The 16,683-nt window shown below is 34.7% G+C and overlaps 1 protein-coding gene across 3 annotated transcripts in view; it reads left to right on the forward strand.

Annotated features, from left to right (window-relative positions):
- The window catches only part of LOC134754211 (F-box/WD repeat-containing protein 7-like), a 70,274-nt gene that overhangs the window by 11,591 nt on the left and 42,000 nt on the right, over positions 1-16,683 (forward strand). Inside the window, exons 2-3 of one of the 3 annotated variants that reach the window (XM_063690372.1) lie at positions 6,206-6,250; positions 10,209-10,983. In XM_063690372.1, coding sequence (XP_063546442.1) covers positions 10,231-10,983 — 753 coding nt within the window. In that variant the 5' untranslated portion in view covers positions 6,206-6,250; positions 10,209-10,230. The remainder of the gene's footprint in view (positions 1-6,205; positions 6,251-10,208; positions 10,984-16,683) is intronic. The other 2 variants (XM_063690373.1, XM_063690374.1) reach the window with 2 other exon arrangements.

Genomic DNA, 16,683 nt, shown 5'->3' on the forward strand with positions numbered 1-16,683 from the left:
GCATCCTTCAAACACCAACGAGTATGAGTTCCTATATTTTGTTTTTTTTAGGTTGTATTTTTTACTCTCGTGTGCTACACAAGATCAAAGTCTCATCCATCTCATGTTTTTGATTCCCTTGCTACTCTGAAGATTTTAAATTAGAATCTTTCGCTTACATTGGACTCAAACTAAGTACTCGAAGAAATATCGAACTTTGCTCTTTTGTTGCACAAATAACTGTTCTCTTATCATTGCTATTTTTGTGTTTACTGTTTACTAAGTACATGTCTGAACTCAAGTAGGTATATTATGCATATTAAGATATGTCATATTGCTTCTGCGGGTTTGTGGCATGGGCTAAGGCAAGGGTTACATGTTATCAAAGTAGATAAAAAAAAAACCGGTCAAGTGCGAGTCGGACTCGCGTTCCAAGGGGTCCGTACATTACACAATTAAAACAATGTATTCTTTATGTGAAATGTCTTTAAAAAACCCGTAGGGGTCGGATCAAAACCTAAGTAATTAAGTCCGACTCACGCTTGATTGCACATTTCTAATAGGTTTTCCGGTGATCTATAGGTAAAGATCTATTTTGTGTATTTTTTTCAAAATTTTTGACCCAGTAGTTTCGGAGATAAAGGGGGGTATGGTCATTTTTTCTGCCTATTTTCTTGAATAACTTCTAAACTATTTATCTTAAAATTATAAAAAATATATATTTGAGATTCTCACAATGAGCTCTTTCATTTGATATGTAACACGATATAGTTTGATAAACTTTATTTTTTAATTTTCTCATTTATCTCCCATAGTCTAGAGGCAGATTAAACAAAAGTCGTCTCCTTCACGATTTTCGTAGACATCTCTTCTAAATACCTACAACTGGTATGGATATGTTCCTTCGGGTCTCCAGAATACGAATTGACCGGTTGTGGTTTATGGGGGGGGGGACAGGTGCTACAAAAGGGGGGCAACGATGGCGGCCGACTGTCATCGAAATTTGTTCACATCTCGAGCCCTATGAGACCGATCGGGTCGTGTGAGATGTCATTTGACAGACAATTAAACGTATTATAATTGTTTCTAAATAACCGTAGTCATCACTTTAGTCGTTTACAAAATATTTGAAAAAATATGGTTTTTTTTCCGTGGACGTTTGCATAAGTACTGATAAAACATGCTTATAACTCAATAAATTATAACATTACCGCAATGAATGTTATTACAAATTATACGGGAAATTTTATAAGCTTTTCAAAAACATAAGTTTTATTGGTATATAATACTATATAACCAAGTAATGATGAATTTTGTTCAGCATGGGTCACTGCGCATCGTCATATGAATGGCGGCTGACCGTCGTCGTATTTTTATTATTTCTCGGATTCTATTTTACGGATGAAATCGTGATAGGTATGATTTGAAAGCATTTTAAATGTACTGTAATCGGTTCTTTGAAGTCTGAGATGAAAAATTAACTGTTTGATTCTTTTTAAAGAAAATTTAACATTTTACCCAAAAGGTTCCGTTAATGACCAAAATAATTTGAGAAACAGATTATTTAACGTGAATAATACCTAATAAAAATCAGATTTTTTTATTAGCTTTCTAAAAAAATAGATTTAGTTACCAAATAACTAATAATATATATATATATCAATGCCCATTTTGTCAAGCAAGTACAAACGTCGCGGCGGCGGCAGACCAGCAGCATACTATTGTTAGGTATTGTTTGAAAGTACATTTATTTATAATGTTCCTAAATGAGAGGCTATTGTTTTTATCATCGCGAATCATCAATATCGATGAACAATGTGGTTTAATAATTAATCTTCGATAAGTTATGCTTCCAAAAATAGTCAAGTTCTAAGTACATAACTTCGTTAAGTTCGTAGCTTCATGATTGCATGACGACTGCACATGAAGTAGTGAATATCTATGTCGCTATTTGACTCACAACCACATGTTCCTAAAACGTTTTCGAACCAACTCCGTAGTTAATAACAATAATAACTTAAAATCACCTTCAAGATCTGGGGCTTGTGGCGTTTTAAAGTGAGATTAGTCGCCGCATGTTCCCTCGCCTATAGAATAGTCTATAATTTGTTGGTATTAAACTCAATTTAGGGAGTACGTTACATTAAAAAAAAGACGGGCAACAAATATAAAAACCTTTAATATCTGTCATCTCTACAATTCACATATTCACATACTTACAATTCATAAAATCACATAAGCACAACAAGCAAGCTTTATATAAGACCTAGTAAGAATTACTAGGTTTTATGGACCACAATGGGTCTATACTTAGTCCATATAATTATAGGGAATTTACTCCACCTATATAACGTGGTAACCATTAATAATAGAAAAACAAAAAAGGTTCACATTGAAACATACAATCGTTAATTTGGTATTGAAAAGAGTATTATTTTCCAAGTAAACTATGGATAAAAGTAAAAAAAAAAACAAATCCACACATGGAACACGACCATTCAAAATTACTACAAAGGGTCAATAATAAACAGCAACCACAGAAATGGATGAAACTATACCTATGCATTACTCGTCTTCGAAATTATGTTGTTTAGCATAGTCAAATGTGCATTGTTGGAGTGTGTCACTTTCAGGAAAAGATACTTGTTTCAAACAACATAATTTCAAAGACGAGTAATGCATAGGTATAGTTTGATCCATTTCTGTGGTTTTGGTTGATTACTGACCCGTTGTAGTAATTTTTAATGGTCGAGTACTATGTGGATTGATGTTTTTTATTTTATTTTATCAATATTTTACTCGGATAGTAATACTCTTTTCAATACCAAATTAACGATTGTATGTTTCAATGTGAACCTTTTTCTATTATTAATGGTTACCACGTTATATAGGTGGAGTAAATTCCCTATAATTATATGGACTAAGTATAGACCCATTGTGGCCCATAAAACCTAGTAATTCTTACTAGGTCTTATATAAAGCTTGCTTGTGCTTATGTGATTTTTTGAATTGTAAGTATGTGTGTAGAGATGACATATATTAAAGGTTTTTATATTTGTTGCCTGTCTTTTTTTAATGTAACGTACTCCCTAAATTGAGTTTAATACCTACAAAGACTATTCTATAGGCGAGGGAACATGCGGCGACTAATCTCACTTTAAAACGCCACAAGCCCCAGATCTTGAAGGTGATTTTAAGTTATTATTGTTATTAACTACGGAGTTGGTTCGAAAACGTTTTAGGTACATGTGGATGTGAGTCAAATAGCGACATAGATATTCACTACTTCATGTGCAATCGTCATGCAATCATGAAGCTACGAACTTAACGAAGTTATGTACTTAGAACGTGACTATTTTTGGAAGCATAGCATATCGAAGATTAATTATTTAACCACATTGTTCATCGATATTAGATGATTCGCGATGATAAAAACAATAGCCTCTCATTTAGGAACATTATAAATAAATGTACTTTCAAACAATACCTAACAATAGTATGCTGCTCGTCTACCGCCGCCGCGACGTTTGTACTTGCTTGACAAAAATGGGCATTGATATATATATACTATTAGTTATTTGGTAACTAAATCTATATTTTTAGAAAGCTAATAAAAAAATCTAATTTTTATTAGGTATTATTCACGTTAAATAATCTGTTTCTCAAATCATTTTGGTCATTAACGGAACCTTTTGAGTAAAATGTAAAATTTTCTTTAAAAAAATCAAACAGTTAATTTTTCATCTCAGACTTCAACGAATCGATTACAGTACATTTAAAATGCTTTCAAATCATACCTATCCCGATTTGATCCATAAAATAGAATCCGAGAAATAATAAAAATACGACGACGGTCAGCCGCCATTCATATGACGATGCGCAGTGACCCATGCTGAACAAAATTCATCATTACTTGGTTATATAGTATTATATACAAATAAAACTTATGTTTTTGGAAAGCTTATAAAATTTCCCGTATATTTTGTAATAACATTCATTGCGGTAAAGTTATAATTTATTGAGTTATAAGCATGTTTTATCAGTACTTATGCAAACGTCCACGGTAAAAAAAAACAAATTTTTTCAAATATTTTGTAAACGACTAAAGTGATGACTACGGTTAATTAGAAACAATTATAATACGTTTAATTGTCTTTCAAATGACATCTCACACGACCCGATCGGTCTCATAGGGCACGAGATGTGAACAAATTTCGTTGACAGTCGGCCGCTATCTTTGCCCCCCTTTTGTAGCACCCGTCCCCCCCCCTCCATAAACCACAACCGGTCAATTCGTATTCTGGACACAATGAGGAACATATCCATACCAGTTGTAGGTATTTAGAAGAGATGTCGACGACTTTTCTCCAAACAGGCCGGTTTCCTCCAGTCTACCAAAAGTGGCCCCCGAGGGTAAAATTAATTTGTTTACGTTACATGTCCATCTTTGGGTCACAAACTTACATATGTGTACCAAATTTCAACTTAATTGGTCCAGTGGTTTCGGAGAAAATAGGCTGTGACAGACAGACAGACAGACCGACAGGCAGACAGACGCACGAGTGATCCTATAAGGGTTCCGTTTTTTCCTTTTGAGGTACGGAACCATAAAAAATCAAAATCACTCTCCTTGATGCGACTGGCAAATCAAATTACGTACTTCTTGGCAACCGGTTTTTTTAACCCAATTTGATTCCGCCGAATCCGAATTTGCCGGTTGCCCGATCGAAATCGAAGTGAGATATTCAAGATGGCGGCCAATATTACCCTACATAGCAACCCTTGAGTTCCTTGTCCATAGACCCATATTTTTTTTAAACATTTTTTTATATAATTATTGCAGGATATAGCAGTAATATAATAATAATACGTATTTCCTAAAAGTTTGGAGTACCTACCTAAAATGGTTCAAAATATACAGCCCTTTAAAGATAGAAATAATCGTCGTTTGCGTCGCATCGAAATACGAAATCCCAGTAGTAACTGTAGTAAGGAATTACAACACAAAATGTACTCGAAGGGCTTACTTTATTCGATATTTTAATCATTAAAAAGTTTTTGGGACATTTAATCTATGTACGTGTGAAGGTTCAGCTTCTATGGGTTACTCTAATTATTACTTATACACCAATGGAGGTACTTGCAGGTATTCTGACTTGACTGATCCTTCACGATGTGTCCTCTTTGACTGCCTCGATCCAAGTGAACGAGTCTCACGAGCCAGTCCAACTGGCTTTCGTGCCCCACTACCTAGCTACCTACCGTGTTGCCAGGTATTTTCCCAACTACCCCGTACTAATCGGGGTAACGCAATGATGTTGCCACATTATAATTATTATTCAACTGCTATCTGTCATATAAACATAAATAAATCATGACATTCGCATATAAAGACTCTTTTGGTGTAAAATATGCGTCTTAGTATGAGAACTATGAGAATTGGTACGAATAATGAAGGAATCAATCGTTTATTAATCAATTGATTGGGAGTGTAAGATAAGGTGTTAGTGTAACTAGAAATTCTTAAATATTTTTAAATAAGCCCCAATTATAAGTCGTTAGATAGCTCTAATGCTAATGCCACGCAAAGTTTGACTATAAAAATATTCTAAATGTTACGGGCGTGAAAGTGAGTATGATATTATTTTGAACGATGACTAAGTAATTTATGAAAACTGACAAACAAATTGTAAAGAAAAATTTGGGGCTTTTGTAGGGCTCCATACCTCAAAGGAAAAAACAGAACCTTTATTGGGTCACTGGGGCGTCTATCACGGCCTATTTTATCCGAAACTACTGGTTCATTTAGGTTGGATTTTGGTACACATAATCTGAATCTGTGACCCAAAAGACTGACATGGAATACATTAAATACATAGTTTTTTGGGCTAAATGAGAAAAATATGTTTTGCACATTATATAACTTATAACTTATGATATATAATTGATTATGATATATAATTATCAAGAGTTATACTTTATATAGTTTATAACATTTTACAGTACACATGGTGGTTCATTACGACACCCTGTGCTATAATAAGCACATTACGTAACTATATGTAACATACATTACGTAGCGTATTGAGTGTTTTAAGTGCAAGTTATCATGTACGCCGAAAATTTAAAGGGCCATAATATGTACTGTAAAACGTTGTACGATACACGTGCGAATAGGTAATTCGCACTTGAATCGTAAATAACTATTTTAATATAATTGTTTCAGGTTACTTCGGATGTCCTGAAAGAATTGTAAGAACCACGTGAGTTTAGAAACAAATAATATTGTAATTAAATATTATATACCCATTCACTATTTGATGCCAAAAATTAACATCAGGTCTTAGTTCACTGCTTTTAATTTAATTTCATAATATGTAACTCAACTGCAACGATTTTGATAGCACACGCAGTGCAAGTGTTATTTTAAACGTCAAACTTCAATTAAAATATTATTGAATTGAATGAAATTGAATAAATTTTTATTGATCTTTATTCATACAATTTAAGTCATAAATAAATAATCGAAAATAACCGTAATCGGTTATTCAAGATTCCAATAATCGGTTATGCAATTTTGTCAAAATAATCGGTTATAACCGATTATTTCGATTATCGGTTATAACCGATTATTTCGGTTATGGTTATAACCGATTTGCATTCCCTAATACTAATACTTTATACATTTAGCGTTTGCGTCAGATCCCGTAGTTCTGATTTTTTGCAGACTTATTTATGACTAGCTGTGCCCGCGGCTCCGCCCGCGTGGAATTCGGTCTGTGTCAGTAAGCTGCTAATTCGCCCCTAATTTCTTCCGGTTGGACTAAAGCAAAGGAGGTGCCGACACTTAGAAAAAATTTCATCAGTGATGTTATTATGACAACAATTTTTTTATTGTGTTATCGTAGAGAATACGCTAAAATAAGCATGTTTTGTAGGAAAAACTTTTCTCTAAAGTCAAAAATGACCGAGATATTTGACCCGCAAGTTGAAACCACTACTTGACAAATTAAAATCAATTATTTGGAACAGTAAATTTAAGTAACAGAAACAAGATAGGTGCGACGACGAGCGAAGCGAGGAGGAGTGTGTTAGGTTGACCGCGATGATCGCGATCAAACAGAGGGGACATGTCAGACCAGAACAGACATGTTATTTTACCTACTAAAAAAATTCTAAGTCTTTTTTTTTGCACCCCCTTTGCTTTAGGCCAACCAAGTACAGCTTTAGTAAGTTGTGTGAAGTTTCCCTGTGAGAACGAATTATGAATGAGATAATCCGCAGGGGAATTTTTAATGTGTGATGGCGGAGCACAGAGCCCATTTCTTTGGCCCATGCATATTCGCCGGGGATGGGTTCTTGAATGACTGGCCTGTAAAGGACTCCAATAAAGTGTACTACAAATCGGGTCAAGATCAATGAAAATAATTGAATTGGGACACCACACGATCAACATTAGATCCGTGAACAAGCGGGAATCATCTTTCAGTTAATATGGTAAATAGCGCAACGCAAAAATCAGAATGATTTTTTGTGGCCGACTATCCAACTAATCGGCAATCCGAGCGCCGATTAGTCGGCTAGTCGGCCAAACCCATAGTCGGTACATCATTACTTTCAACCCATATAAATGAACTAGCTGTTGCCCGCGACTTCGTACGCGTGGATTTGTATGTTGGTGGTTATATATTTTAAATGAGCATAGAACATTATGCAGCAAAAGATATCAGTAGGGACGGTAAATCATTTGTTAATAATTATACAGCGCATGAAAATTGTCTTTCACAAAGTACGAAGTTTCAAGCCCCTACCTGAAAAAAGTTGTTCTCGATATAATCCCTCTCAACACTTAGATTTCAAGTCCACTATTTAAAAAAATGTTCGCTCCCGCTGCAAACTTAATTAATACAGACTTTTCAAACACCATGCACATGCAAGCGCATGTAACTCCTCTGGAGTTGCAGGCGTACATAGGCTATGGAGACTGCTTAACATCAGGCGGGCCGTATGCTTGTTTGCCACCGACGTAGTATAAAAAAAACATGGTGCAATCAGTTTTCGTCTATTTTAATATAATGCCCTTTTACCAAGTTTCATGTTCCTAGCTAAAACGAAAACTTGTACTACATATAAACTTACGTCCCCTTTTAAACACCCTTAGGGGGTAGAATTATTAAGAACGTTGAAATAACTTTTTTTGTAATATTATACAATGCCTTTCTAAGAAGTTTCAATAAGCATTTGTAATGGATTTAAAGTTTCAACCCCTTTTTAACCCTTTTAGGGTCATCCAATATTTAAGAACGCTTAAATTACTTACAGTTGCTCAAAAAGTGCTACTTTTCGTGGCTGTTTAGCGTGCGGAAAGTTGGTTTTCGCGAACTAGTGCTTTTTACTTTTCCAATTTTTTTAAATTTTTACTTGTTCCAATTCATGACTACTTATTGATGAGTGTTAATATTAGTTTCCTTTAAACGTCGTAATCAACATAAAAACCTACTGTTAATGTAAGAATACGAAAAATATGCATATTTCATATTTTATTACTTGCCTCTTCATCATTATAAGTATTATAACACATTTATTTTTTAATGTTGAAAACCCGTTCTTAATAAGTTGTCTGAATGGAACGGAACGGCTGTCAAAGAAGAGGCGTATTTTCTTACTGCAAGAATGTTTTAAGTTTCCAAAGGCAACATTCGATATTGTTTTTATAAATATACGATACACAAATAATCATAAATAACGATATTTAGGTAATAATAGTACAATGTTTTAATATTTACTATTGTTTCTGTCTTGTAGAACATGCATTTGAAAAAAAAAACTCATTGAAGTGGGTTCAATAATAATAACAAGATCTATTCTAGTCGAATAAAAGCTAGAAAAACACCTCTTCATAATATCAATGTCAATGATGTCACAGAATTAATAATATAAAAGTTTCGAATTCCATTCCTTACTTGTTGCTTTTCTTATTTTTTCGCAACTGTATTAAAAAACGTCGTTCGATACACGTGCGGAAATGTCATTCTTCACTCGTCCCGAGTGTTGCCACTCGCCTACGGCTCGTGGCAAGATATCTCGGTACTCGTGAAGTGATGACATACTTTCCTCACTAGCATCGAAATGTACTATTCTTGTATTCTAATAATATGCCTTCATACAAAGACTGAAGTCCTGTACTCAAAAAAAGGTTTGATCTCCATACACACTTTCAACCTCTTTTTTACCACCTTGGGGGATGAATTTTCAAAAATGCTGAAATAAGTTTTCTTCCCTTTTAATTAAATACCTTTTTACGAAGTTTCTAATTCCTAGCTTAAAATAAAAATTGTACTCTATACAAACTTTCAAACCCTTTTCACCACCTTGGGCAATGAATTATCAAAAACGCTGAAATTTGTTTTCTTGTATTTTAAGAATATATCTTTTAACGAAGTTTCAAATTGCTAGCTTAAAATAAAACTTGAACCCCATACAAACTTTGGACCCACATTTCATCCCCTTAGGGCAGGGGTCGGCAACCTTTTAGCAGCCAAGGGCCACATAGCAGTTAACGAAATTGACGCGGGCCGCACTTTGATAATATCTATGACTTTATCAGGTATTGTAGTTTGTCAAAATTACATACAAAATAGCCAGGGAGGCTCGCGGGCCGCAAGTGAGAGGTTCGCGGGCCACATGCGGCCCGCGGGCCGCCTGTTGCCGACCCCTGCCTTTTGCCCTTTGAAAAATCCCTTCTTAGTGGACGTTATAAAAAACTACCTATTGTAAAAAATTTAGCTCTCTAGGTCCAACGGTTTGGGCTGGGCGTTGATTTAAGTGAGTCAGTCAGTCAGTCAGGATTTTTACGTTTATATATACATATAGATAATATATCTGGGAGACCGAGCTTTGCTCGGAAAACATATAAAAAATCAAAAATGCGCGTTTTCCCAGAGATTATGGCCTAGCTAGATCGATTTTTCGCCCCCGAAAACCCCCATATAGCAAATTTCATCGAAATCGTTAGAGCGGTTTCCGAGATCCCCGAAATATATATACAAGAATTGCTCGTTTAAAAGTATAAGAATAAGGGATCTATACCTATAACGTTTTAATCTGTAAAAATCTTTGTGACAGAACTTATGACCTGACTAAATAATAATGTTAATAATTTACAAAGATATGTTGCGACTAAAAGACAACTTTATGAAATAGACTAACTAATTTACTGGTTCCTTTTCAGAGCTCACGCAATACTCTAGAATGGATCCAACATGTTCTCATTTTAAGTTTGATGCATATGAAGGGGTTAATAATGTCTCCTTTGACACGGAAAATAAGACTGACAGTGAAGCCTGTGTGGTTGACAATGAAGCTACATCTAAAGATAATTCCAAGCATAAGATAGATGATATAGAGCGCCAGGACTTCGATGAGGAGAATAGAATAATAAATCATTGTTCTAGTATGATTGTGGATGGCAAAATAGCTGCGAGTCCACATTACTCCGGCAACTTGTCCAGTGCGAGCTCTAGTCTGGCGTCCAGCTCGGAGACCATATCCGCCTTCCCAAATATTATATCCAATGACTACAGTTTACCTGGCTGTAGCAAAACAGAAGATTGTGAAGATAGTAATGCAACAATAAAAAATATGATACATTCTCGAAAACCTGCAAGCACAGTTGAGGAGCTTCCGAGGAAAGAAGTCTACAAGCCTGACTTTATGCAAAAACTTCTTAGTAGTGGTGTCCAAGAGAAGAAGGACTTTCCTAAAGGAAAGCTGTATAAAGCGGAGCAGATGGGCGAGAGTTCCTGCGACAACCATACTCCCGACGTGAGCGACCTGGAAGCGACTGGCGGGCCCTCGGGGCGCACCAGCTCTAACGCGTCCAGCATCGGCAGCACCGGCTCGGACAGCAACAAGGAGTTCACAGTGCCGTCCACGTCCAACGCCGACAAGTTGTTAGGCCTCGACGATAGCAGGAAAAATGAGCCGGGGGGCTCCAAGTCATCTGTAAGTATAATGTTGGGATATGATCATCGTTCGTGTCATTCTTTTTTCGTTTATATCATTCTCTATTCGCAACACGTTCTTAACTAGTCTTGTTCAGTATTTGTCATAGTCTTCTTAGGTCAAATTCTGTAACGAGGCTATAATAATAAATAATAACATAGAGTAACTTATACTAGAGCGGTACTGTCATAGTAAATTTTGTAACCCCAGTAAATTCACTGCCATCTGTTGACACACTTTAAAACTAAAATTGAAGATTTGTAAAAATACGATAAAATGTATTTAAATATAGATAAATGATTTTTTTTATGTGCATTAATTATATTGATGATTTTGACCCATGTTCTTTCACTGATATGCGTTAAAATTGTTAAATAACAAACGAAACCGTCAACGCCATCTATACGACTGTAGGCCAAAACTAGTAGCGCCCTCTGAACGAGAATCAAATTTTCTTGATTTTCGAGGCACGTTTTTTCCTTAGACTGTATACATCTATTACGGAGTATCTATCTTTGATAATAATAAGGCGGTAATCTTGGACACGGCGCGGATAGTCCGCCGGCTGAGCCGGCTCCTCTCTCTGCGGCCCTGACCACCGACAGCTTGGGCCCTGCCCCGCTGCCGGCGGAACCCTAGGTTAGGTTTTTTATAATGTGTTTATATATTTTTTGTAATGTTTTGTAAGTGTTTTTGTATTTTACTTTTATATGCATGTTATGAAACCCTAACCTAAAACCCGAAATAAATAAAGAAAATAATAATATTCTTTTCTCAAAAATAGACGGCAAAGTCGACGTTGCCGGTTAAAAATTAAGTTGCTAAGTGCGTAGTTTATGGTCAGTCAAAAAATTAAAAAGTTAAAAACATTGCAGTCTCGATTTCGGGACTGCAATGTTGCATACAAATTCCATTATTTGTCGAGTTCCAAACTTTTTAAAAGTTTAAGTAGCCATATCAAATAAAGGCATAGGTCCATTAAACAGCCAAACAGATGATCAGTACTTATTAGTATTAGGTTGGTACTGCGACTATTTAGCTGTCTCAAATAGGTTGGCGTATTTTCGGCAGAAAAATACACTTCGTTTTTCAATTAAAAAAAATAAAAAGGCGGCAAAGCAAATCTTATCAATTGTTTTTACTTTTTTCTGTGAAAATATATACATAAGAACGTTGCTTCTGTAAAATATTTTTATTATATTTGTATTTATTGCGCCATTTTTGAGAAAAGCACTATATATGACTCGGCAGGAAGGCTACTTGCTGGCTTCGGATTCAATTAAACGGACTCCCAAGGTCGTCCGTTTAAAACGAATCCTCAGCTAGTCATACTTGTTATGAACAAAATGCTGCACTTCATGATAAAAGCAAGCCGCTCTGCACAGTGATAGTAGGGACCAAACTGAGCGATTTGACCCGCAGCAGCGGCAGTTTCACCCCTTAGGAACATAGATGGCGCCACTTCTTTAAAAAATATTTCAAAAAATTCTACAAGCTAAACCAATGAACCGATTTAAATGTTTAATATCTCAAATGAAAGCGCATTATATACATTACTTTTAAAAAAATACTCAAAAAATATATACTCAATACTTTTGATAAAAACGGGAATTTTAAGTTTGTTTTTTTACTCGATTGATAGTTTTTACTTGATTTCTCAAAAAAATTGTATGGAATATGAATAGTTTAATGCATGTATATATTACTGAATAAATAACAAGTATTATGAAAAAAAACCCGACACCGATATCTCTCATACTTTTCGAAATATGAAAGTTTGAATGTGAGTGTAAATTTCTTCAAGATATATTCCAAATAATTCTACAAGCTAAACTATTCGACCGATTTTAATGTTTAATATCTCAAATAAAAGCTCATTATATATACTACTTATAAAAAGATATTCAAAAAACATATACTGAATACTTTTGGCAAAAAACGGCATCTTAAGTTTTTTTTCTTACTCGATTGATAGTTTTTACTTGATTTCATAAAAAAAAATTATGGAACAAGAATAGTTTAGTAAATATATATATAGTACTGAGTATATAAAAGTATTACAAAAAAACCCGACACCGATACCTTTCATTCTTCGCGAAATATTTAAGTTCAATTATGCACGTTCTTACAAATAAATTCTTTAAAAGAAATCTTCAACCGCAGTAAGTGCACTGATTTTAATATTAAATGTGTCATATGAAAAGAAATCACCCAATTTATTTTAATAAATAAAAAAATTAATAAATAAAAACTGAATAAAGTTTTTTCCTGGTGCTGAACTACAAAAAAATATAACAAATCTAAAATTAGGAATTATTTTTATTTAAAGTGACTACATTTGTAAACAAAAAACTTAAATGTCCTCTTCGGGTTCACCGGTAGATGTAGAACTGAAAAAAAAAGTCGTTTTGAGAAGTACTCGTACCATTTCAATACTACAAAATCACCGATCATACATGAACTGGTTGCTGTAGATTACTGTTGGATAATTTTTGTGCCTGTAGATTCACTGTTGAATTATTTTTGTGCCTAGTTGATTACCATTAAACCTATAATTTTGTGCCAGACCTGTATTCAGTGGTCAGCATGCAAAATAACTCTGGATTGAAAATGACATTAACTTACTTTTGATTTGTACAGCCACCTTTGCATGATTTACACTGGGCTGTGCATGGTAAGCTGACGCGACGACACTCACAACGCATAGTTTCGCAGCCAGATTTGCAGCCACAATGGTCCAAGAGGCTTAATTTCGACCAAATCGCTGTAACTGCCGACCATTCCGGAGTCCAACTCTCTTTTTCCTCAGTCCATCCCTAAGAAGATGGACATGGTATGGAAACTTCTGGTTTCATAGCGTTTCCCCATATATGGCCCGCTTGGTAAGCCGCTCGAAGTGCATGTTTATAGAGAGCAGCTGATGTAGGTGGCAGGCTTGTCACAAGCTTGTTTTTTTGAAGCAAACAAATATTTGTGAACTTCATTTACGTTTATGTGTTCCGTTTGGCCAAACAATAACACAAATCTAGGGTAACTTTATACTAAAATTAAAATATGTAGTTACACACCTGACAACTGACAAAATCAAAAACTTAAAAGTTGACATACTCCTATTTTCCCGTCTTTTTATAGTGGCCAGAGAAAGGCAGCTTGATCTGAACGAATTCTTGGAAGAATTCTTGAATTGTTGTACTGGAGTACGAAAACCAAATTTGTCCACCTTCGTTGTCATTAAATGGAGGGCGTCGTTCAGGGAACAAATCTGATTTGGCCGATAAATTAGAACCTGCCAACCCTGCCACCTACATCAGCTGCTCTCTATAAACATGCACTTCGAGCAGCTTACCAAGAGGGCCATATATGGGGAAACGCTCTGAAACCAGAAGTTTCCATACCATGTACATCTTTTTGGGGATGGACTGAGGAAAAAGAGAGTTGGACTCCGGAATGGTCGGCAGTTACCGCGATTTGGTCTCAATTAAGCCTCTTGGACCATTGTGGCTGCAAATCTGGCTGCGAAACTATGCATTGTGGGTGTCGTCGCGTCAGCTGGCCATGCACAGCCCAGTGTAAATCATGCAAATGTGGCTGTACAAATCAAAAGTAAGTTAATGTAATTTTCAATCCAGGGTTATTTTGCATGCTGACCACTAATTATAGGTCTGGCACAAAATTTTAGGTTTAATGGTTATCAACTAGGCACAAAAATAATTCAACAGTAATCTACAGCAACCAGTTCATGTATGATCAGTGATTTTGTAGTATTGGAATGGTACGAGTACTTCAAAACGACTTTTCTTTTTCAGTTTTACATCTACCGGTGAACCATATAATTTGACATCACCTAATAATAATTAGTTGCCCGTTTATTTTTGTATTTAATACACTGACAATTATCTGATTCAATTCGGCTTATATGTATAAAAACTACTAAATTGACCTACTTTTATATTATACACATAGATTTAAGATTAGATCCTAAGTATGCATGTATTATTGCTATGCCCCCACGGGGTCCATGTGGAACTACCAAGAATTTGTAATACCTATAAAACCATGGTTGCAATAAATAAATATGAACCCGAAGAGGACATTTAAGTTTTTTGTTTACAAATGTAGTCACTTTAAATAAAAATAATTCCTAATTTTAGATTTGTTATATTTTTTTTGTAATTCACCACCAGGAAAAAACTTTATTCAGTTTTTATTGATAATTTTTTTTATTTATTAAAATAAATTGGGTGATTTCTTTTCATATGACACATTTCATATTAAAATCAGTGCACTTACTGCGGTTGAAGATTTCTTTTAAAGGATTTATTTGTAAGAACGTGCATAATTGAACTTAAATATTTCGTGAAGAATGAAAGGTATCGGTGTCGGGTTTTTTTGTAATACTTTAATATACTCAGTACTATATATATATTTATTAAACTATTCATGTTCCATAATATTTTTTTTAAGAAATCAAGTAAAAACTATCAATCGAGTAAGAAAAATAAATAAAAAGATGCCGTTTTTTGCCAAAAGGGTTCAGTATATGTTTTATGAGTATTTTTTATAAGTAATGTATATAATGAGCTTTTATTTGAGATATTAAACATCGAAATCAGTCAAATAGTTAAGCTTGTAGAATTTTTTGAAATATATTTTGAAGAAATTTACACTCACATTCAAACTTTTATATTTCGTGAAGTATGAGAGGTATCGGTGTCGGGTTTTTTTATAATACTTGTTATTTATTCAGTAATATATACATGCATTAAGCTATTTATGTTCCATACATTTTTTTTGAGAAACCAAGTAAAAACTATCAATCGAGTAAAAAAAAAAACTTAAGATGCCGTTTTTTGTCGAAAGTAATCAGTATATATTTTTTGAGTATTTTTTTAAAAGTAATTTATATAATGAGCTTTCATTTGAGATATTAAACATTTAAATCGGTTCATTGGTTTAGCTTGTAGAATTTTTTGAAATATTTTTTAAAGAAGTGGCGCCATCTCTGTTCCTAAGGGGTGAAACTTGCGCTGCTGCGGGTCAAATCACTCAGTTTGGTCCCTACTAGCACTGTGCAAAGCGGCTTGCTTTTATCATGAAGTGCAGCATCCGGGCAAAAAATGGCCATAACAAGTATGACTAAGCCAGCAAGTAGCCACTTCCGAGCCTCGACAATAATGTACTATTATTGTGCACAATGAAACATGATTAAATACAGCAAACCTAGAGAGGCTATCTATTGATAAGTTATATAATTTTTTGATCACTGTCTTCCTTAGTCCCATTCATCGTTCGTCTCTTTCATTTTTAATCTCATTTACTTATTCGGCAAAAAAGCTATGACACGTTCGGTTGTGGCTGGTCACATTCGTAATTAGTCTCTTTCGGTTTTGTTCGTTTCATTCGCTATTTGTGACTATGGTTTCATATCCCACTTAAATTTCAAAAAATATCAAATATCATTTATACCTAATACTTTTTAGGGTTCCGTACCCAAAGGGTAAAAACGGGACCCTATTACTAAGACTCCGCTGTCCGTCTGTCACCAGGCTCTATCTCATGAACCGTGATAGCTAGACAGTTGTAATTTTCACAGATGATGTATTTCTGTTGCCGCTGTAACAACAAATACTAAAAACAATAATATAAATATTTAAATGGGGCTCCCATACAACAAACGTGATTTTTTTGCTGTTTTTTTTC

This window comes from Cydia strobilella, chromosome Z (assembly GCF_947568885.1).
Source record: "Cydia strobilella chromosome Z, ilCydStro3.1, whole genome shotgun sequence".
In the NCBI taxonomy this organism is placed as follows: Eukaryota; Metazoa; Arthropoda; class Insecta; order Lepidoptera; family Tortricidae; genus Cydia; species Cydia strobilella.